Here is a 23,205-nt window from a genome sequence, read left to right on the forward strand (position 1 = left end):
CTTCTTGGGTCCAACTTCTTTGGGACTCTCTGAGCTTCCTGGATTTCCTGGAAGTCTATTTCCTTTGCCAGCTTGGGGAAATTCTCCTTTATTATTTGTTCAAATAAGTTTTCCACTGGTGGCTGTGCCTTTCCCCCTTCTGGTACCCCTATAATTCGGATGTTGGAGCATTTAAAGATGTCCTGGAGGTTCCTAAGACTCTCCTCATTTCTTTGAATTCTTGCTTCTTGACTCTTTTCTGTTTGGCCATTATTTGCTTTCTTCTGGTCCACTCCATTGATTTGAGTCCCAGTTTCCTTTTCATTGCTATTGGTGTCCTGTGCAATTCCATTCATTTCAATTAGTTTCGCCTTCATATGTTTGTCTAATTTGTCGGTATAATCAACCAGTTCTGTGAGGATCCTGATGACCAGTGTTTTAAACTGTGCATCTGAGAGTTTTGCTATTTCTTCATCGCTTAGATCTATGGGCTCTGGGGTTTTGAGATATTTTTGCGTCATTTTTGGTCTGTTCTGGCCCTTTAAGTGTGAGAAGCGGCGCCTTGGACTCCCAGGTCGCTGGGTTGTGACGTTGTATGTGCGGGCGTGGTCAGAGCGGGGAAATGGCGACCCCCTCTGCTGTTTCTCACAGCTGGGTGAGGATCAGTGCATTAGGTGGTTCACCTGGGCCGGGCCACTCAGAGTCGCTGGGTTATGGCGCTGTATGTGGAGGTGGGGTCAGAGCAGGGAAAAGGCGGCGCTCTCCCTGCCGCTTGCCGCGGGGACCCGCCTGGCCCCAGTCCAACGGCCCACTCCCTCTCCTGTCCGCCCACGCACAAATGCGCGACCACAGTCAACACGCAGCACCGCTCCCCCGCTGTCTCCCCCGTGGTCGCTCACTAGGTCCAACCCTGCGCCTGGATTCTGCGCGTCTGGATTCCGCGCCTGAGTCCGGCTGACCGAGACCTGTGCAATCCTGCTTCACCAGCCGCTGGTTTCGCCCCTTACCGGTCAGACTGAAGAATTTGTTGTTAACGGACTTCCGAAAAGTTCAATTTTCCGTGTTCTGGCTGTGTTTTCTGTTGCTAATATTTAGTTGTCTCTAAACTTGGTTGTGTGAGAAGGCACGGCACATCCACCTATACCTCCATCTTGGCAGAAGTCCTAACTTATATATTTAGTAGAATTCACCAGTGACCCCATCTGGGCCTGGTGATTTCTGATTTGGAAGGTTATTATTGATTCAATTTCTTTAATAGATATGGACCTAATCAGATCATCTCTTTGGATAAGTTTTTGCAGATGGTGTCTTTCAAGAAATTGATCTTTTTCATTTCAGTTATCAAATTTGTGGTCATAGAGTTATTCATTCCTTTGTTATCCTTTTAATTTCCACGTCATCTGTGGTGATTTCCTCTCCTTTGTTTTCTACACTTATAACTGGCATCCCCTCTCTTTTTTCTTAATTAGCCACCATAGAGTCTTACTGATTTTGTTGATCTTTTCAAAGAACCAGACTTTGGTGCTCCTGGTTTTCTCTATTGATTTCCTATATACAATTTCATTGATTTCTGCCCTAATTCTTACCATTTATTCTGCTTGCTTTGGATTTACTTTGGTCTTCCTTTTAGCTTCCTAAGGTGGAACTTTAGAATATCGATTTGAGGTCTTTCTTCTAATATACACATTCAATGCCATCGTTTTCCCTCGAAGCACTCATTTCCCTGCACATAGCAACTTTGATGTGTCGTATTGTAGTTTCCGTTTAGTTCAGCACATTTTAAAATTTCTGTAGAGATTTCTTCTGTGACCCCCATGTTATTTAGAAGAGTGTTGTTTAAACTCCAAGTATTTGGGGATTTTCCAGGTAAATCTGTAATGTATTTCTAGGTCAGTTCCAGTTTGGTCTGGACAGTGTACAATTTTTAATCTGTTCAATCTGTTAAGGCGTGTTTCACGGCCCAGACCAGGGTCAGGGTTGAGAAGGACATGTGTTCCGTTGCTGTGGGACGCAGTGGTTCCGTAGGCGCGTATTGTATCCACTCGGTCAATGGTGCTGCTGAGTTCCCCCGTGTCCTCCCCAAGTTCCTGCCTGGCGGAGCGGTCCATTTCTGGTAGAGGGGTGTCGAAGTCACCAACTAGGAGAGTGGATTCATCTGCTTCTCCCCTCGCTTCTGTCTGGTTTTGCGTCGTGTGGTTTGCTTCGTGAGGTGCATACACATTGAGAATTGTTACGTCTTTTTGGAGAACTGACTCCTTTATCATTACATGACGTCCTTCTTCATCCCTGGTAACGCTCCTTACTTTGAAGTCTGCTCTGTCTGAAATAAATCTGGCTACTCCTGCTCTCTTTTGATTAATGTTACGGTGGTATATTTTTCTTCACCCATTTCTTTATAATCTATGTGTGTCTTTATATTTAAAGTTTCTGGTAGACAAGATACAGTGGCTTGTGTTGTTTGCTCCACTCTGACAATGTCTGTCTTCTAATCAGTGCATCCAGGGGTGTCAGACTCAGGGCCGCATCAGCCTTGTGGTTGCCTTCAAAGGGCAGAATGGAATGTTAGGACTGGATACATGTGACTGCTCCTCAACAGTTAAGTGAGAGCTCGGCGCTGCCGCCGGGGAGAGACGAGGTGGAGGGCCGGACTGGGCCCGCAGGCCTTGCATTTGCCACTGTGCTCTAGACCACTGACCAAAAGATACCGATATAGTTGGATTAGTATCTACCATATTCATTACTATTTTTTATTTGTTGCCCTTGTTTTTGTTCCTGTTTTTATCTTCCACGCTTCTCCTGCCATTTGTGTCCAGCCCTTTTCCTACAGTTATATATAATAACTTCGACTTTTTGAATTGCATAAGTGATATTTGTTTACTGCAAAGTATTTCAAACAGCACAAGCCTGTCAAAAGTAAAAATTATTATTTAAAAAAAACGGTGATCCCAGCCCAGAGGAGCCTTCTACTCGAAGCTGAGCGGGCAGACGGGAGGGGCGGCGGGGTCGGAGGGCGGCGGGGTCAGGGCCCCGAGCTGGCACGTGGGAAGGCAGCAGCGTCAGGAGGACGAGAGCTGCCCAGCGGGGCCGGTGCCAGGAGAAGCACATGGGCAGCATGGGGTGTGGAAGGGGCATCAAGCTGCTGAGAAGAAAAAATTTATCTTTATCTCCATCATAAGGTCCACTTCCTAAGAAAGGCATTATTTCCAGGGAAGGAACTGAAGGAGATATTTGATTAGCAGGTACAGGCGAGTGTGTGTGGTTGAAGTACACTCCAGTATTTATTTATTTGTCAGGGCTGTGTATAACCGGCTTCCGGCTTGGACAAGTTGTTTTGACCCTGATGGCCCCTGGCTCATTCAGGCCACTTGACACTGTTTACCTTTCAGGGGGGTAATGTGCCAGATGCAGGGATCAGGTGCCTTTGTGAGCTCTGCAAATAGAGTGCAGGCTGGGCGAGCTGTCTGGGTGTTCTGCGTCACAGTAGTCAGCGTCCGCAGGGCCTGCATCTGCGGGGCCTGTGTTCTTCTGCCCCTCCACTAGAAGAGAAAGAAACTTTTTTGATCCAAATCGATGGAGATTCCTTGCAGAAGGGAAGAGCTTAAAGCTGCTGAGAGCCTTACATTAGCATAGGTTCTTCAATTTGGGTGCCCAGCTGGCACTGGCCAGGCACAGTTGCCGAAAGGCATTGGCCCTGCTAGGTGTTAGAGTTGTTGAAAATCCCAATGCCCAGCTCACGCCAGGCCAGGCACATCCGGAGGGTCCACGCAGTGTTCCATCCTAAAGCTCCCCAGCAGACTGCAGTCTGGGCCCAAGGCTGGGAAGTCGTTCTGTAAAGGGCAACGCTCTCTGGGCCTGGCCTGCCTCCAGCCTTCTTAGCAGCGGTGGGCAGGGTCTGTGGCTGCCCGGGCCCGGGGGTGGAGCCCTGGGAGGCATGGAGACCTGAATGTTATTGATGTGGTTACATTGTTTTCAGAGTTTCTGTGGTCCTGGAGTACTGCAAACATTTGTTCAAAATCACTATGTAAGTTTTTTAAATCATCATGGGAGGAGTGTGCAGTCAAAACGTTACACAGCCAAGTTTAGCATACTGAAAATAGCGAATGAGCTGCCTTCTCGATGGCTTCAATAGAGAAATGAAGGCTGTAGCAGAATGTGTCAAGTGAGTCCCCATGCCACTTGGTTCTGCTGATGTGTCGCCCCCCCACCCCAGGTTTTCAGTTTCTCCGTTTCTACTGCTGGAGTTGAGTTGGGGTTCAGTGGAAGGTTTTGTCTGGGAGACGAGGTTCTGTGCATGTTAAGAGTTTACAAGCCACAAGCCTTTCTTCGTAGGGTCTGTTTGCAAGTCTGGGATTTTACATATTAGATCATTGTGCTTGGAGCATGGGGGCGGGGTGGGGCTGAGAGCTGAGCCCACTGGACTGGAGTCCCCCGGGCTGCTCACAGGCTGGATCCAACTAAGCTAGGTTTACACCAGGTTGGCTGCAGGCTGTGCTTCCGTTTGGGAGGGGAGTGGGCTGCAGCCGTGGGTGGCCCAGAGAGGGTGTCATTGTCAAGGGACTACTGGCCAAATCCTGTGCTCTGTGAATCCTGAGGTACAGAATGTTCCAGCCAGAAGGGATCTCAGCTCTTCACTGAGGACATTTATGGGCTAGGCCCTGTGCTGGGGGCTTTATGGACTGTATCTTAGTCTCTTCGATGACTCCGAGGTACACATTAGTATCCACATCTTGCAGATGAGGAAACTGAGGCTCAGAGAGATGAAGTGACTTATCCAAGGTCACAGCTAGTGAGGGACAGAGCCAGTATTGGAACACTTGCTAGTCTGCTGCAGTGCCTTCTTAGAAATCACTTCAGAGATGAGGAGACCGAGGTCCCCAGGGGAAAGCATCCTGTCCAGGAGGACACAGCCAGTTCCAATTCCCAGCATCACTGCGTCCAGATCTGGCCTGCCATTTCTCCACACTGCCGTGCCCAGCTGCTGCCCAGGGCGAGGCCAACAGGCTGTCCCCTCCCACCTTCTCGTGGGCTCAGGCAGAATCAGAGTTGTGCTGGCAGGGATGGGAAATGAAACCCACCTGCCTTCCCATCCCCAGTCTGCCGGGAAACTGGGTGCAGAAGAACATGAGGAAGTTGGGCAGAGGTCACCCTGGGGAAGCTGGAAGGCAGGGCCGGTGGGCGAACCGGAGCTGCGATCTCGAGGGCAGCCTCACTTTCTTGTCGCCCATCTTCCCGCCTGGTTCCCTCTGCGGTCAATGTGGGCATCTGGGCTGCAGCACCTGCCTTGTCCACGGCAGGGGGAAGAAGTAAGGACCACTCCCCCGTGGGGCATGCTGGGAGTCAGCTTCTGAGAGTAAAGGGGGCAGCACTGAAGAAAGGGCCCCATCCTGCCCCCCAACCCTGTGACTCAGAAGGGAGGGTTTCATTTCAGCCCGACTGCAGGAAGGTTGCCTTGTTCGCTTCTCTCTGAATGTGTGGCAAGGATTCAACTTTTCCTGCTCGTTTTAGTAAAAACCCTCATAAACAGCATGAATAAGCAGTTCTAAAATGCCACATAAATGACAGAGAGAGGGACTAAATGACATTCCCAGGGGTCAACTGCTGAATAAGCAGCAGAACCACGTCCTTGCACAATCAGATTCCCATGTATGCCAGTCAGGGACAGCACTTCACACGGGGTGTTTTAATTAATATTTATAGATCACAGGACGCCTCGGAAAGGGCCAGTAAGCTGTTTATGTGACGGTTGTGTCACGAAAATAGCACGCCCTCTGAGGACCGCTGCCTGCCCTGCGTTCCGGTCTGAGCAGTAAGCAAACCTTTTGTGTCCCTGCAGGTGCTGTGTCAGCTCAGCGTCACGTCGCTGTGCAGGAAGGGCCCTTGTACCGCACGGAGGGCTCGCACGTCACCATCTGGTGCAACGTGAGTGGCTTCCAGGGGCCTCCCGAGCAGAACTTCCAGTGGTCCATCTACCTGCCCTCGGCCCCCGAGCGCGAGGTCCAGATCGTCAGCACCGTGGACTCCTCCTTCCCGTACGCCATCTACACGCAGCGTGTGCGCAGCGGGAAGATCTACGTGGAGAGAGTCCAGGGGGACTCGGCCTTACTGCACATCACCGACCTCCAGGCCCGGGACGCGGGGGAGTACGAGTGCTACACGCCCAACACCGACGAGCAGTACTTCGGGAGCTACAGCGCCAAGATGAGCCTCGTGGGTAAGGAGACGCCCGTGTCCGTGCGGTCAGTGTCCCGCCTGGGTGTCGCGGTCAGTCCAGGCTGTCGTGGCCTGAGCGGCTCAGACAACAGGCATTCGCTTCACACGGTCTGGACGCTGGCTGCCGGCCTGGTCAGCTCTGCTCTGGTGGGACCCCTCTTCCAGGTTGCGGACTTATCACTGCATCCTCGTGTGGCACACGGGCAATGAGGGAGCCCTCTGAGGTCCCCGTGTGAGGACCTGCTCGCTTCCCACGGGCCTCCTCTCCAAATGCCACGGCCCGGGGATTGGGTTTCAACCAACGAGCCTTGCGAGGGATATAAACATTCAGTCCGCAACACTGTTACTTCTGTTAGAGTACAGCTTTAAATGACTTTAAAAAAACACCCCAAAACCTCCCCACATATTTTAGAGATCAACCAGTAATGTGAATACCAAGTGTGTGTCCCTTTGTACACAATAATAGAAGGTTGTGGCTGAAGCTTAAAAGGATCTGAAACAGATGTTGCGTATTCCGGAGAAGGCTAACCGGCCGCTCGCGGGGGAAAGGGGATATGAAAGTGTAGGGCAAGGACGTGTGTGGCCGGCGATCTGAAGAAATGACGGGGGATGACCGCGTGTGAGCTGCCCGCTGGGACAGAGGCGGCGCGTCTGGGAAATGGGCCTTTGGACGGGCTCTGAGGCGCCCGGCGTCGCCGAATCAGGAAGCGGACGCAGCCGCCGTCCCCGTCCACACTGGGCGTCCGGAGGTCCCGGCCCGTGAATGTGGCGTGTGCCCCGGCTGGCCTGGCGACTCCCAGCGTTGGTGGGATCTCACTGGGCCAACACTGTCGGGGTCTTTCTCTTAGGCTGCCCAGGTCGTAATGTCCAGGCTTGATTGTGACGGAGAAACTGGACTCGGTGACCCTTCCCGTTGGCGATCACTGCCGTCGCCCACGCCCTCCACCTCCAGCTTCCTCGGTGACTTCTCTTTTCTCTGCCAAGTCTGAACCCCCAACAGGAGGCCTGCACCCCATCTGAGATGGGTGCAGCAAGAAAACACACACTGGCTGTGACCGGGGTGTCCTCATCAGTCGGGGGTGGGGTGTCGCGTCCCCAGGGGAAAATTCTGACCGAGGGGCCGCAGGGGACTCTTCACGTCCCCGAGTCACCCCCATATTGGGGCTTCCTTCTGGGGTCACGTGAATGATACAGAAATTGAACCTGTGAAAAAGTGATGATGATGCTTCTTGCTACCAAATTAATTAATTAATTAATATATGTATTTGCTATATACTTATTTATTCTTAGAAATATTTTATTTATTTTTAGAGAGAAGGGAAGGGAGGGGATAAAGAGAGGGAGAGAAACATCAATGTGTGGTTGCCTTTCATGTGTCCCCTACTGGGGACCTGGCCTGCAACCCAGGCATGTGCCCTGACTGGGAATCAAACTGGCAACCCTTTGCTTTGCAGGCCCATGCTCAATCCACTGAGCTACACCAGCCAGGGCTGTACTTATTTATTTTTATTGTGCCTTTTTTTCCATGACCATTTATCCCCCTTATATCCCTTCCCCTCCACATGTTTTGTGGGTTGTTTTTTTTTATAGCCTCTCGGTGCAATGCATTGCTGAAGTCAGTGGGCAGGGGATGTGGAGAGGTGGCTGGAAGGGAGGAAAAGATGAAATCATATAGAAACATAAAACTCCCCATGTTCCAGGAATGATTTCCATCCGAAGGTCTTTCAGAAGCCAATTTCAGGATCTTGAAGCAATACCGGAATGAGCAATAAGACCCAATTTCACCTAAAAGAAAATGCTTTTAACAAAGAACTATCAGGGAGTTCACTTATTAGGTACAATGAAATACAACCCACCTTTTGTCTGAGTGTTAATAAAATACCCAGGCAGGTAGGAGGAATTGCCCAAAACCTGCAGTCGCAGGCCAAATGGGCAACTGCCGTTCCTGTGCAGTTTCCGGGGGTCACCCGCAGCCTCGCACCAGCGGTGGAAGGCTGTGTGGGGTCGGCTCCGACTCCTGACAGCCCCGTGGGTGAGTGACGCCCGCGGCGTCCTGTCTGCCACAGCCCGGCTCAGCTCCTGTAGACTCAGGCCTGTGGCTTCTTTTACGAGTCCGTCCATCTCGTGCTTGGTCTTCCTCTTTTCCTGTGCCTGCCCTTTCCCCAGCAGTCTCCCGATGCGCCCACAGTAGGACAGCTTCCGGTCTGTCCCGGGACTGCGCAGACTCTGCGGCTGCATCGTGACCGTGCGTGTGTCTGTGTTGCAGTGATCCCGGACTCCCTGCAGGCCGCCGCCATGCCCCAGACCCTGCACAAAGTGGAGCAGGACCCTCTGGAGCTCACGTGCGAGGCGGCCACCGAGACGTTCCAGCACAGCCACCTGTCCGTGGCCTGGCTCCGGCAGAGAGGCAGCGAGAAGCCCGTGGAGGTCATCGGCCTGAGCCGAGACTTCACGCTTCACTCCAGCAGCGAGTACGCCCAGCGGCAGAGCCTGGGGGAGGTGCGGCTGGACAAGCTGGGGAGCAGCACCTTCCGCCTCACCGTCTTCCACCTGCAGCCTTCCGACCAGGGCGAGTTCTACTGCGAGGCCGCCGAGTGGATCCAAGATCCCGACGGCTCGTGGTTCGCCATGACCCGAAAGCGGTCCGAGGGGACCGTGGTCACCGTGCAGCCCACAGGTCAGTCTCTCTTGTCCTCGTTCTCCACCTGGTGGTGAGGGTGGTCCGACGTGGGGAGGGTGTGCGGACACCGTCTTTAGTGGCCGCTGGAAGTGCACTAGGTGTTCGCAGGCAGCTGGAGATGGTCCGGCCTCCTCCAACCAGAGGAAGCTGAGGGAGGTGTCGACCCCAGGGATCCTGAGACCTACCTGCAAGCGAGTCTCAGGGAGGAGCTGCCCAGGCTGACCCTGGTGATGGCAGGGGGCTCTGCAACCTGCACGGAGTCTGCGGCTCCTTTACCCTACGTGGCGTCTTACCCTTCCTTGAACTACAAGTTTGTTTTAAATGTTGGGAGGTGTCACAGAAACTGCTGTGTCTTCTGACTGGGCCCCCATTAGCCCACACCTGCCCACTCTGCGGGCATCGTCTGCCTCCGGTAGCAAATCCTGTTTCCAGAACATTGGAGATTAGGAGCCCTCCAGCCTAGGCATGACATCCTGAGCTAGAGACATTTTGGCGTAAATGGTTATTTTTTATAGTATTTCACTGGTGATGTTTTAGGCTTTCCCCAGTGCTTTGTCACGGGTTCCCAGTTCTTCAGAAGTTCTGGGAGGGAAGTCGGTGGCAGGGAGATGTCATGCTCGGGGGCCTGACGGTGGGGGCCCCGGAGGAGTCGCAGGGTATGTTGCAAGCCCAGGCCCCAGAGCTCTGGGTGCCACCGTCCCTGTCCTTCTCAAGGGACCTAGAACGGGGATTGCCTGAGGGCTGGGTGCAGGTGATGGCTGCACCTCGAGCTGAGCTCCCCCTGCTTCTCCTGTTACTCCCCTGCCCCCCGCCCCCCACTGTCACACTGCACTTGTGTCCTGCCAGGCTCCCCATCAGAGCTAAGAGCTGCTTCTGGTGCCTTGGCGGGGCTGCGGGCAGGCTCTCACGGGCCTGGGGTCGCCTGGCTTTGGTTGAGGTGGTCATTGTGCCATTAACGAGGTGTCGTGAGTGGCCCAAAGAGCCGTTCCCGGCGTTTCGCTGACCTCTGGTGAGTGCAGTGTGGGTTGTGGGCACGGTGGGTGCAGGTGGAGCCCCTGGGCAGCCTCACCCCCCTCTCCCGTTTGCTGTGGCGAGTGGCCTCGCTCCGTACGGAGTCCTGCCGCCATTCCAGAGCAGGGCTTCCGACTGACCTACCAGTGCAGCTTCCGGGGCCTGACCAGCTCAGAGTCCTGAGTCAGGCTGCTGGGCCAGGGCCTGGGAGGCTGGGTTTCCAGCACGCTTCCCAGGTCAGTTTGCACGGTCTCTCTTCTGTCCAGCAGAGCTCCAGGGGGCAATGGGGCAGCTGTGGTTCCCTGGACATCGTGGGTGTGAGGGCTTTTGGGAGAAGGGTTGGGATCCTCAGTAGAGAGCATCTCTGCTCTGTAGGACCCGAGCTTTTAGCAGCTTCTGGGTCTTCCAGTGCTAAGAAATCTGCAGAAGGCCCTATACTTCATTTCGTATTTATCTTTTCCCTCCTTGGATGGTTTTAATATGAGCTTCGAAAGTCTGGACCAAATTTTGAGTCTTAATGCTTTTAAAGTAGATTGCATCAGCTAATCTCCTTTATTTTAATCTTACCAATTTGGAATTAGGTGTTTTTTAATTTGCCCAGCGAACGTCTCCAGACTGAGCCAGCCAAGGAGAAGCTCAATGGAACAGAAGTCGATGGCTTCACTCCGGGTGCCAGTCGGTGCTGCTCTGGCTCACAGCCTGCAGCCGCGGCTCAGCCTTCCCACAGGGCGTCCCAGCAAGCACCTCGTGGGCCCCTGCAGCACTGGGGGGTGGTGGCAGCAGTGTGGGGGTCCAAAGACGGTTTGCACGTGGTCACTGCTCAGGGGGAGCTCATGGGCGGCAAAGCCGGTGGCAGGGTGGGGTGTGCTGAGTGCCACACTAGGGTCGTGTGTGGCGCGCTCCGTGAAGGCCGTGACTGGAAAGTGCCCCCACAGGCACAAGCTCCCCTGGACGGGGCAGTTGCTACGGCACACCCAGGAAATCCAACACTGCCGATGCCTTGAGCCGAGTCTGGAGGCCTGACAGGGAGCAGGATGAGAGGCGTGAGGCTGTTGGACGTGTGGCAGGCAGGAGAAGTGCAGTCCTGGCCGGGAGGGATCCGTGGGGAGAGGAAGGGCAGCCGGAGGCCCCGTGCACTGTAATGTGCACCTTGGCCTTGACTCTGTGGGCTAAGTATTTTCAAGCTGTTCTTGGAAGCTTAGAACCCCCTTAGAGGTCTGAGACATTGCACGTGGGTGTGCACGCATGTTGGTGTGCATGTGTGCCTGCAGGGGTGCTGGGGGAGGGCGTGGGGCACCCCTGGTTCGATCCCCCTTGATTCAACCAAGCGCTTTCTATACTGGGCACAAAAGATTTTGTATGAGGAAAGGAAGCTCCGATCCAAGAAAGATGGCCTCTGTGGTGCGGGGGAGGGCTCAGCACAGGGTCCCGGTGGCTGCCCCTTGCGCTCTCCCCAAAGCCACACACCCCAGTCTCCCCGCACAGGACTCTGGTCTGCTCTGCCCCCTCCACCAGAGCCCGGCCCCACTCACACGTCCACTCCTGGCTTTCGCTGGTACACACTCGAGTGCTTCTCTGGAGGAGGTCAGCAGACATGTGACATGTCGTGAGGACACTCGGGCAATGGGTGGGGAGAGGCTCGAGCTGAGGGCCTGGGGCCTCCTGCCAACAGCCGCACGAGTGCGCGAGGAGGGTCCTTCAGCTGCGGCCAAGCGTCCGGACGGCTGTCACCTCATCGGACATCATTTACCGCTGCTGCCGTGGGTGTGGGTGTCGGCTGTGGGCTGTGAGTCGGAAGTAAGCACATTGTACTCATAGAGGCAATTCTAAGTGCAACGTAAATTGTTTTAATGTATAGACAAGATGAGGGCATGTTGGGAGAACACAAATACAGTAAATCAAATGAAGACGTAGCAAACCTGGGCCCCAAAGGTTTCTAGGAGGGGACTCAAAGGTAATGGTCCATTGTTAGAGTAACAGAGGTCAGCAAACCATGGCTTGTGCCTTGACAACCTGTGGGGTTTTGTTTTGTTTTTTAATAAAATGCAGATGTCATAAAAAAAAAAAAGGGCAGTCCCCCTACAAGTAAAGTTTGAAAACCACTGCTGCAGACCCTTGGGGGCAGAGGGACAGAGAGTTTCAATGGGGGGGGGGGCTACCCAGTCAAGTCTGAGTTTAAAAGTAAAACCTGGAGGCCACCTAGAGGCTGGTCGAACAGGTTGGATATAATTCGAGAGGCCAGGTAGGGAAGGGCCAATAAGACCAGGGCTAGGTGAGTGCCAGTGGCCTGGAAGGGAGGCAGCGAGTGGGTGCTGGAGGCAAAAAGAATGGGGGGGGCACCGTGGGAGGGGGAGTTCGACTGTCTGGGTGCCTGGGCTGGGACTCAGGGTGAGTCCGAGGACTGCAAGGAGGAGACGCGAAGTCCTGCCCCAGAGTCTCTGCTTCCCTATGAGTGGCAGAGCTCCTGTCTTTTTTTTCCCCCCCGTAAATGTTAGCCAAGGAGCCCTTCCTGCAAGCAGACTCTTCTTACATTCGCTCAGTTTGTGAAACGCCCAGCGTGTCATTGGACGTAGAGCTCGGTTAGATTTGAACTTGGGAGTGATGAGGGCCCAGGGGAACAGCCGCAGGACAAAGTGGTCGGGGGAGCAGGTCCCTGTGAGAGAGGGAACCCGAACGGTCAGGCAAGAGGAGAAGCAGGAGGGAAGGCACCGGAGGGGCCGGGTCTGGAGGCTGAGGCCCACTGGGGAAAACCCACTGGTTGTGATGGGGGCAGAGGGGGGTCATCGGTGTATTTGCCAGGTCAGCAAAATGTGGGAAAAGGGCCAGAAGGCAATTCCAGTGAGCTGGGGCGTGAGGGGGTATTGCAAAAAGTGCAGATCAGTTCCTGGAGGTTTAACGGCCTGGGTATCAGCAAGGGCAGATGGCTACACAGAAAGGAGGCTGGGGCACTGTCAAGGTCGTGTCTGCAGCCTGGGACCCTAAGGACTGTGGGGGGGCGTGGTGAGGGTGCTGCATGAGTGAGAGTCTTCAGCTGCCAGAAGAAAGCCAGAGCCACCAGCCCAGGGAATGGAAAGGTCTGCGGTCCAGGGCACCTGTTTGCACGTCTTCAGGGCATTCATGTGGAAGGGGTGCGTTTTTACCGTTGGTGCTGAGACATAAATGATGGTACTTCGGTTGGCCAGAGAGCCGGTGTCTGGCAGACAGCATGGCCCTCGCAGGTTGCCCATCTCCACGGAGGGCGACAGAAAGACCTGCCTCTGTCAGCCCATGTCTCTTAGGGCTGGTCTCTGGGAAAGGGAAGCTGAGGCAGCAGCTGTCATAGTGGAAGGAGCCCTTGGTGTTGTGGAGTGTTTTGTGCTCAACAGGTTGGGGAATAAAGTTAGTACATGGGGGGAAAAATAGGTGTATGGGGCAAGACACAGCCCAGGTGGGAGGGGGAAAGATGGACAGCAGGGGACAGAGCCAGGCCGGGGCTGGAGGAGAGGAATGGGGGAACAGGGTTTTCATTTGCTTGCAGAGTGCACGGGATGGGGGCACACGTGGGCAGGGGCATGAGGTGGGGGGAGGCCCGGCCATGCCGGAGGAGGGACAGTCTTCACGCTTGGAGCCCACAGGGGCTCGGACATCCCTTTGCAGTGACGCCCCCAGTGTCCTCCTTAGATGAGCGGAGCTGGAAGGAGAAGGGACTCAGGCAGTGGTCACAGCTGCAGCTGCCCCTGCCCATGGTTCTCTGGTGCTGTTTGCTAGAACAGAGCGTTTTCTCCAGCCCTTGACTCCTCTGTCCCCCCCACACCCCCCACCCCGTGGGTGCCTGTGAGACAAGAGAACTGTCCCATAGGAGTGATGGTCACCGCGCTCCAGCACACGGGGGCCGGGACACGTCACGGGGATGCGCTCTTCATCGATGGCCCCTCCTGCCACTTTACACACGAGCTCTTCAGGGGGGCGAGGCTTCGTTGGCCATTTCAGAGGTGTGCTGGCTTTCAGTGCAAATGGGTACCTTTGACTACACCTTAAGGTTTGGCAGGGGGTGAGCTGTGAAAAGCACTCGTTTTTATTTTTCCCATGTGGTTTTGTTAGGGTTGGTCTTACCTGTGTCTTATTTCCAATTTCACATGGGGGTGAAGAATGTGCCTCAATGTAATCATTTTTCAGTTTATTAGGATCGGGGGGGTCAGCACCTAACACCTAGGGGGTCAGACTGTGTATTTCAGTCTCACACATCCCAGCGAGGTAAGTCCTGCTGTATCTGCTGAGAACATGTGCAGTCATGTTGTTTAGTGGAGTTCTGGGTACAGAGGTCAAGGCTAGACCTCTGTGCTCTGCCACATCAGTGGTATGTAGAGTTCCTTATAGACTTGTGGGGGTCAAATCTAGGGCGGGATAAGCTGCAGACAGAGACCACTGGTCTTGAGCCAGACAGCAGGCCCTTCGGGCCATCTGGGTCTGGCTGCTTTGAGTTTCCTCTGTGGTGTTCAAGGGCGTCTCCTACCACCTGGGTGGAAGCTGGGTTTTTGTCCCTCAGGTCAAGTGCGGTGGCGTGTCCCCATAGTTGGCACTGGAAAGAAGGCTCGGGCGGTGGGACTGGGCTGAGGCACTCTGGGAAGCTGGGGTCCTCATCACCCAGAGCGCGCGGTTCTGTGGCTGTTTCAGACAAGGAGTTCACCGTGCGGCTGGAAACGGAGAAGCGCCTGTACACCGCGGGGGAGCCGGTGGAGTTCAGGTGCATCCTGGAGGCTCAGCGCATCCCTGACCGATACTTCGCCGTCTCCTGGGCCTTCAACAGCTCGCTCATCGCCAGCATGGGGCCCAATGCTGTGCCCATCCTCAACAGCGAATTCGCCCACCGGGAGGCCAAGGGACAGCTCAGAGTGGCCAAGGAGAGCGACAGTGTCTTTGTGCTAAAGATCTACCACCTCCGCCAGGAGGATAGCGGGAAATACAACTGTCGTGTGACGGAGAGAGAGAAGACGGTCACCGGGGAATTCATCGACAAGGAGAGCAAGCGTCCCAAAAACATCCCCATCATAGTGCTCCCCATCAGTAAGTGGAGAGATGGGCTGCTTCCCTCACCTCCTCCCACTGGTCTGGGCCCGCAGCTGGCTTCCCTGAGAGAGGTCGGGGGAGAGAAGAAAACTGGGCTGGAGGGCAGGGCAGGGCAGGGCAGGGCAGGTGGAACTCGGGTTCAAGCTGGCAGAGAAGCCTGGTTAACCGCTCCCCTTCCCCAGCTCACCTGCCTGCCCTTGGCAAGCCCCCAGGAGGGCAGAGCGTCAGGGCTGTGTCTGCACTGCAGACCCCAGCACTGGCAGCCTCAGCTCAGCTGGGAGGAATTCAGGACAGCTGTTGGCTCCTGTGTGGGAATTAAGTCCCCACTTCTTCAGAAGTGGGGAGATGCTGGTCTTGACCTCTTAAGAGGGTGGGTCTTTTGTGGGAGCATTTGAAATCATAAAGCTCATTATTCAGAAGGATTTGCTCTCTGGGTTTGGAGGGTAGGAGGGCTGGCATTTCCCTCACTGTCTCTTCCCTATTGAAACTGTGTGTTTAGAAGTCAGTGGCCCGGATGTCTCCCATCTTCCTGCGGGAAGACTTTTAAAGCCGAGTTGGCTTCCCAGGCTGCTTAGGTGGGCTCCCTGCTCCCGTGGAAGCTGGCGTTGTCTGGGTGGGTCATGGTCACGGCCACGGCCGGGCCTCGGGGTACTGACAACCGGTGTCTGCCTGTGTTTAATCATCCGTAGAACCAGGACGTTCTCATTAATACCTCGTTTCTCTCACAGTTCTATTTTTAGTAAAAGGAGAATTAAAAACCTTACAATGCTCTGAGTTTAAACAAGATGGTGAAGTTTTCAAACTAACCATTAACCTTTTCTCAGCTGCTCAAACTGTTCTTTCTCTTACCATTGCCATGATTCCCTTTTTCACTTTGATTTACACTCTTGCGTTTTTTATATAGTTCTGTTCAAGAACGAAGAGAGAAAACAAACACAGGGTTCTTGCCACTTTTTTTTCCTTTTCTCACCAATAGGATTACTTTCTGTTCATGCTTTTTTCTTTTAAATCACACACACACAAACACACACACACCTAATTATCTTGAAATTCTCTTTACTAGACTTTTCCCCCTGCAATGCCCAGCATGGTGCTCTACATAGGGTGGTGCTTGCTGCAGATTCGTGGAATGGAAACTGTGAACTGAATGCCCACTCTCTTGACTGTCTTCCTGTTGGCAGTGCCTGCTTTAACCAGGGACTCTCTGCTTTAAACTTGCAACTAATTCCTCAGTGTTTTGTATGGAGCCAGTGAAGGGCAGCCACACCGTGTACTTCCTGTATCTTTTGTGCTAAGAGATTTCCCCCAACCCCTTCCAAGAACTTGTTTGATGATCTGTGGCCTGCTATATTGCTTTTCCAGCAGATGACTGGGTAGTTAAAGTCCCCCAGAACCACCAGATCCTGCCCCAAGGCCACTTGGGTAAGTCTACCAAAGAACACAATCACATCGGTAATGGTGATAATACCTTCGATTTTAATGGCACTTTTCCTCCCGAGAGCCTGAAGTGCTCCCGCATCTATCAGCTCCTTCTCCCCCCCCCTCCAAGTCCCTGTGGAGACCAATATTATATCCGTTCTGTGAAGGAAGAAGCCAGAGCACCGTCCAGAGACGCGGCCGAGCCAGTTCCGTCAGCGGCTGAGCTTGCGTTGCATCAGAAATGTTTGCTTCTAACTCCACGTTCACTGCTCTGCGCTTGGCCTGTGCTACATCCCCCACCTCCTGATCTGAGAGCTCCTTCGTGGACACACACTCAGAGTCTCCTTAGTTCTCTCCTGGTTTGCACTTAACCCAGGGTGTTGTACATTGTCAGCTGCCTCTTCTCAGCCCAAGGAACACTTGTAAATAGCCTCAGCGGGCAACGTCCACCTTTGCCTGGGCTGCTGGAAGGGTTTGTTTTCTCACAGCCCCACGTTCTGACGGTGCCATTTTCCAGTCTCCTAGAGCAACAGAGCACCAAACAGCAGCCCCCACAACAAGCCAGGGCTTACACAAGAGCCCACTGGCTGCCAGTAGGGGGCGGGAGGGACACCCTGCAGGTCCTTCCTCTGATTAAGGCCAGCGAAGGATTCGTTACCCTTTTAATTCCTCATTTAGAGTTGATAACACTGGGGATGAGTCTTTAATCTCAAGAGGAATATTTTTACTGTTAATGATGAGATGAAAAACAATGACCTCATCCCCTCAGTGCCATGACCCTGCGAGGTAGGTAGTATTAGTATCAATCTCCACTTTGCACAGGAGACTTTAAAGCTTGGCTAGGGTCAGGTGGGAACCCGTGGTCACAGACCTAGAGCCCAGGCGGTCTCCAGACCCTCGTGTTTAGTTGCTGACGCTATCGATGCCGGCTCAGCAGGAGCCTGATCGCCCCCATGAACCCTCGTGGCGCGGCTCTGGAGGTTGCCCTCCTGGGAACCTTCGCCTTGTGCAGACGTTTTTGGTTTTTTGTTTGTTTGTTTTTCCTTATAAAACAAGCCAATCCGGACTGAGGAGCAGGTGTACTCACCAAACCTAGAATTCACGCAGGGGACCCGTGCTCACCTGCACCTGTGTCTGCCTGTGGGGGGCCACTGGGGAGAAGACCGAGTCCAGGGCGCGGTCATGGGCGTGCCGCCCCGCGGTGATCGGTGTGCCTCTGGTCGGGACTTGATTTCACCCACTGATCCAACATTATTGTGTCTGTGGACGCAATAATGAACCCTGGGTTCTTGCCACTGGGTTCTTGCCACTTTTTTTTCCTTTTAATTTCACCGACTGATTCAACATTATTGTGTCTGTGCACGCAATAATGGAACCCTGGGTTCTTTTGTACTTAGTATGGCTTTTTGAACTTAAAATACATAACTTTACTCAATGTTTTACTCATGATTGAGATAGATTAGAATGTCCGTGATGTTTACAGAAGCAAAGAGTTATTGGCAATGGTAAAATTGGCCATGATCGTGGTGACCAATTTTTGAAAACTCAGTATGTTCCAGGTGATTCGTGTACATGTCTCATCTATTTTTTTAATCTTTAAAAAATGATGCGAGATAACACACTCCACATTTTATGCACAAAGGCACGTAGAGTTTAAATAATTTGGTTGAGTGAGTTTGCATGGCTGAGTGGGTGGCAGAGGAGCAAAGGCCGTCGGATTTTCACCCCAGTGTTGACTGGCCCAGTGTTTCGAGGTCAAGGGCAGTGGGACCCCAGTGGCTTAGGTCTGTTCCTCGGTGCTAACGAAAGGGCGAAAGCTCGTTCCCCACACCCCCTGTGAAACTAGACGGTCTGTGCCCGACAGTGTCCTCACCCCAGCACACGACGTCTTCCAAACACTCCCTGTCGTTTGTTTTCTGCTCCCTAATGTTGTCCCGAAGGACTCAGATGGCACGCTCTGGGTGTCAGCGTTTATTTGACGGCTGTGACACTGAGTGGTGGGAGTAGAGTTTTTTAGTGATTTAACTTAATACAAATCCAAGTTGAAAACCCTTGAGCCCCACTGAGCAGATCACCTGATGGGTTAATTGCTCTGTGCCCCCAGCACCGCTGCGCTGTGCTGAATCCATCACTCAGGTTCTGATTCAGCCCCAGCCTCAGACGCTCAGCATCCTTGTCCTCTGTGCCCTGCACGGGGCCTCCTAGGTCATCAGAGCCAGGCTCAGGGGGGCAGTGCCCAGAACCCACAGGGCGACCCTGACCAGGGCCAGTGCTTCATCCACCAAGGCTCACTGCACCTGAGGGTGGCGTTGGCCCCCACCCCCCTTTTACCTTCTGTGTTGGTGGGGAGGGCACCCTAGAGACCCGACGGCCCCAGCGTGTGCTCTCTCCCTGTCTCCAGAGAGCAGCATTTCCGTGGAGGTGGCCAGCAACGCCAGCGTGGTCCTAGAGGGCGAGAACCTGCGCTTCTCCTGTGGCATCCGCACGGCGGGCAGGCCGCAGGGCCGCTTCTCTGTCATCTGGCAGCTGGTGGACAGGCTGAACCGGCGCAGCAACATCATGTGGCTGGACCGGGATGGCACCATGCAGCCAGGCGCATCCTACTGGGAGCGCAGCAGCTTCGGGGGCGTCCAGATGGAGCAGGTGCAGCCCAACTCCTTTAGCCTGGGCATCTTCAACAGCAGGAAGGAGGACGAGGGCCAGTACGAATGCCACGTGACCGAGTGGGTGCGGGCAGTGGACGGCGAGTGGCAGGTCGTGGGGGAGCGTCGGGCCAGCACCCCCATCTCCATCACGGCTCTCGGTAAGTAAATGTCCGAGTCTTTCACCGGGACTGCTGGGGAGGCTGCTCCCAAGTCAAGAACCTCACCCTGACTTTTGTCACTCAGAGTCCCGCCAGGAAATAGAGGCATCTTCAAAGGGTTACTGGAAGGAACGCTCTATGGAAGTGCGGGCGAGGTTGAAGGAGCCAGCAGGGCGTGGTGGGCCCCTGGAGACCCCTGACACTGGGAGCTGTTAGCACCCATGGGTCTGCGGGGTGGGAGTGAAGGTAGAAGAAGTCTGGCCAGAGGAGGGAGGCCACTCAGCCGGAAATGGCAGCCCGGGTTGTGGAAAGCGGCCGTCTTCACAACCGGCCTGAAGGGCAGAAACAAAGCCACAAAGCTGCTCTCTCCTGCCCCTCCGGGGTCTCCTGCCTGCTGCCCGGGGAGGAACCCTCCTGAGAAGCTCAGAGCGGGGCAGGAAGGGGTAGAGGATCACCTGTAGCCATTTACTTAGCGTTCACCATGTTCCTGGCTGAGACTGAGCACCTAGCCGAGAGGTAGGCCTTTCACTTTACAGGACACCGAGTGAGGCCCATAAGCTCACCTGCTTGGGGCTGCAGCTTTTAAATAACAGACCCACAGCTCGGACCCAGGAACCAGCAATCTGTCTTAATTTTTTTTTCAAAGCCCGTGTTTTGTTGTTCTTCTCTCTAAGGCCCCTCCTTAAGAAAGCTATCTCCTCGTTAGCAGGAAATTAAAGATACCTTGAGATTTGCTAAAACCGAAGAATATTAGATTTGTTTCTCAGGGGGTACTTAAAGAGGCTCCATCAACGTGTATCTGCCTAATGCAGTCAGTGTGTTACATTCTAAAAGGTACCTGATCTTCCGCTGGGAAGGTATCTCGTCCTGTTAGGCCTTCTGCTCCTCGGGAGACTCTGACGTCACTTGTCCTCGTGACTTTGTGTTCCCTCCTTGGGACCATGTCCCCTCCTTCCCCAAGGGTGGGGCTGCTTTTGCTGTTAAACTGGCCACAGCCCTGAGTGGTTTTTGCCCCCCACAGAGACCTCCATTGCCACAAGACCCCCAGCCTGGAATGGCATTTACCTCCTAAAAAGCTTAATCCCCAAGATGGACCTGCTTTCTGCAGTAACCACACAGTTCAGATTTCTGTCTCTAGAAGCTTCACCCAGTGTGGCGTTTCCTGATCAGCTCAGTCCCTGCGTGTCCCCATGGAAGTGGGACCTGGCAGGAAAGGGGTCGTTTCCCACCCTGTGAGGTTAGGGATTTCTGAGCGGTGGTTAGAGGTGGTTGGGACCATTTCTCGGGAAGTGATTTCATGGTTTCAGGTTATCCCCTGAATGTTTTCGTACTCGACACGTAGTTCCCACGGCCAGGGGCCCTGGGATCCCGGGGGCTGGTCCTGCTCACCTGGACTCCCCCCATGGGGCACTTCTGGCCAGAGCCATCACCGTAGTGGCCCAAGGGCGTGGAATGGGAGAAAACAGGAGGTCACCCTGGAGTGAGGTCACCTTTTCAGCCTACAGTAAACAGTGGCACACAGATTTTCATATCCGTGCAACCGAGAAATGGGTCCCCTCTCCACAGGGAGGTGACGGGACCGGTGCCCAGGGGAAGTATTAGGTAGATACAGTCTCCAGCCACACCTGGGCCACAGGCCTGTTCACTTAGGACAACTCGGGCGCTCCGTGAGCTGTGACCGTGCCGTGTGCCCGTGCCGGGCCAGGACAGTCAGACGCCCCCTCCCCTCTGGGAGTCGAGGCCCTGTGCCCCACCATCCTTGGGACAGCGTATTCTGCCCACAGGGCACAAGTGACCATCTCAGCGTTTCCTGTTTGAGGGCGGGCCTCTGTACATTATCTTTTTAAAAACTGGGAAACATAAAGACAGCTCGTGAAATCTAAATGGAAGACCCATAGCCTTTAGCAAGTCATGCCTTCCTGTTTGCTGACTCAGCCTCCCCACATAAAGCCGATAGGTTCCTTCTGTCTGGAGTCTTTCAGCTCCAGAATTCAAAGTCCTTTCCTTTATGGCTCTGTGCACTAAGCTCTGTGCTCAGTGAAGTATATATTTGTTTAAATGTCATTTATATTGTGTGTCAGGAACTATCCCAAGTCTTTTACAAATGCAAACTCCTCTAATCTTGGCATGGGCCCATTTTACAGATAGGGGAATGGAGGCAGAGAGAAGTTAAGTAACCTGCTCAGTGTCACACAGCTAGGAAGGGTTAGAGTTGGGCAGCGGCTCCGAGGTCTACGCCTTTAACCCTTGCCTCAGGCTTCCCACGGGACACACAGCCTGATCAGGTCCCTGGAATCAGCAGATGTGTAGCCTGACGCTGCTGGTACAATGGGCGGCCCAACAGTGGGCAACTTAGTGAACCGCTCTGTGCCTCAGTGTCCTCACCTGTAAAGAGGGGTGATTGGCCTGCCCGTCCCCGAGGTCGTTCCGAGGGTTCAGTGACGTGTTGGCGAAGCAGAGCAGTTGGCACCACTCCTGGCACAATGACGGTGCCTGGTAAATAGTGACCACTCGGCTGTGTGGTCATCGCCACTGTGTGCACGTGAAGGTGTAGTTCAAGGCCGGAGGGGGTGTAGTTCAGGGCCCATACTGAGGGCCAGGCTGTTTCTCGTTCTGTGGGGAACGTGGAGAGGCTCAGCCCGCCCAGGCCCCACCCGCTGGAGATCTCTGCCTCCTGCTGTGGGCCCCTCACTGCCCCGCTTCCCCGGATTGCACAAGGAAAGTGGGAGGGGAGGTGACACGGGACACCCCCTCCACCTGTCCTGTCCCCCTTCTCCAGAACTGATGCACCGGTGGGCCAGGCAGAGGAGGCCTTGGGGCTGGGGTGATGCGGTCATTCTGCAGGGGATGAAGGGAACAGCTTTGGGGCTTTTTTGTCCTGCATTAGCCCAGAATCCCGAGATTTCTAGGAGTGGTTCTGCCAAAGGAACTGAGGGACTGCGAATCGATACGGGCCCTCCAGCTTCCGGACCCAAACGGCCATCGTGAGGCCATTGGGAGGCTTCCATCAGGGAGGGGTTGGCAGTGCTGCCCGGGAAGGACTGCCCGGCCTCCTGCTGTGGGGTCCTGGCCTGGGCACTAGAACGGATCCCCGAGCCTTTGCTCTACCCACCAGCTCTTGCCAGGGGCCCCCTCGCCACGCTGCACCGCCCTGAGGAAGCCAAGTGACTCCCCTGGCTTGAGCCCCTCTGCTCTCTCTCCAGAAACGGGCTTCGCGGTCACGGCCATCTCCCGCACGCCGGGCGTGACCTACAGTGACTCCTTCGACCTGCAGTGCATCATCAAGCCCCACTACCCAGCCCGGGTCCCCGTGTCGGTGACCTGGCGGTTCCAGCCGGTGGGCACCGTCGAGTTCCATGACCTGGTGACCTTCACCCGGGACGGAGGGGTTCAGTGGGGGGACAGGTCCTCCAGCTTCCGAACCCGAACGGCCATCGAGAAGGCCGAGTCCAGCAACAACGTCCGCCTGAGCATCAGCCGAGCCAGTGACACGGAGGCGGGCAAGTACCAGTGTGTGGCGGAGCTGTGGCGGCAGAACTACAACAGCTCCTGGACGCGGCTGGCCGAGAGGACCTCCAACCTGCTGGAGATCCGGGTGCTGCAGCCAGGTGAGCGGCTTGCGCCGGGCGACGCGACAGGCGGGGAGGGAGCGGCAGGTGCACACACACACACACACACACACTGAGCCCTCGGCGTGGCCGCTGCGGCTTCCCGACGTCTGATGTGGAGGAATTCAAACCTGTGGGAAGTTGACAGAATTGTTTTTCCTTTTCTTCGTGGCCAGTTGCTAACGTCTCCCGTTTGTTTTCTGGGGTTACTTAGTCACTGTTGTTTTGGAAACATCCGAGGACACGTCGGTGACATCGGGGCACTCCCTCCTGGACACTTGAGTGGTCTCCTAAGAACAAGGCCACTGACGATTGCAGGGCATCGCTGACTGTTTCCCAATTGTCCCAAATGCCTCATGTCATCTCTTTCCTTTCCAAACAAATCCAGTCCGTCCACTCAGATTTCCTTAACCCAGAGCAGCTCCCTGGCTGGGTGTGTGTTCTGAGGC

At 54.5% G+C, this 23,205-nt stretch overlaps 1 protein-coding gene across 5 annotated transcripts in view; it reads left to right on the forward strand.

Annotated features, from left to right (window-relative positions):
- Positions 1–23,205, forward strand: part of IGSF3 (immunoglobulin superfamily member 3) — a 94,170-nt gene that overhangs the window by 45,573 nt on the left and 25,392 nt on the right. For 3 of the 5 annotated variants that reach the window (XR_005081094.2, XM_037135101.2, XM_053656068.1), the window contains exons 3-8: positions 5,813–6,190; positions 8,456–8,866; positions 14,534–14,923; positions 16,289–16,348; positions 18,747–19,148; positions 22,352–22,756. Coding sequence is in view for 4 of the 5 variants with exons in the window: in XM_037135101.2 (XP_036990996.2) it covers positions 5,813–6,190; positions 8,456–8,866; positions 14,534–14,923; positions 16,289–16,348; positions 18,747–19,148; positions 22,352–22,756 (2,046 nt within the window). In the remaining variant the exon portion in view is untranslated. The remainder of the gene's footprint in view (positions 1–5,812; positions 6,191–8,455; positions 8,867–14,533; positions 14,924–16,288; positions 16,349–18,746; positions 19,149–22,351; positions 22,757–23,205) is intronic. The other 2 variants (XM_037135102.2, XM_037135103.2) reach the window with 2 other exon arrangements.

Source organism: Artibeus jamaicensis, unplaced genomic scaffold, assembly GCF_021234435.1.
Source record: "Artibeus jamaicensis isolate MK-2021 breed Jamaican fruit bat unplaced genomic scaffold, CSHL_Jam_final scaffold_1689, whole genome shotgun sequence".
Taxonomy (NCBI): domain Eukaryota; kingdom Metazoa; phylum Chordata; class Mammalia; order Chiroptera; family Phyllostomidae; genus Artibeus; species Artibeus jamaicensis.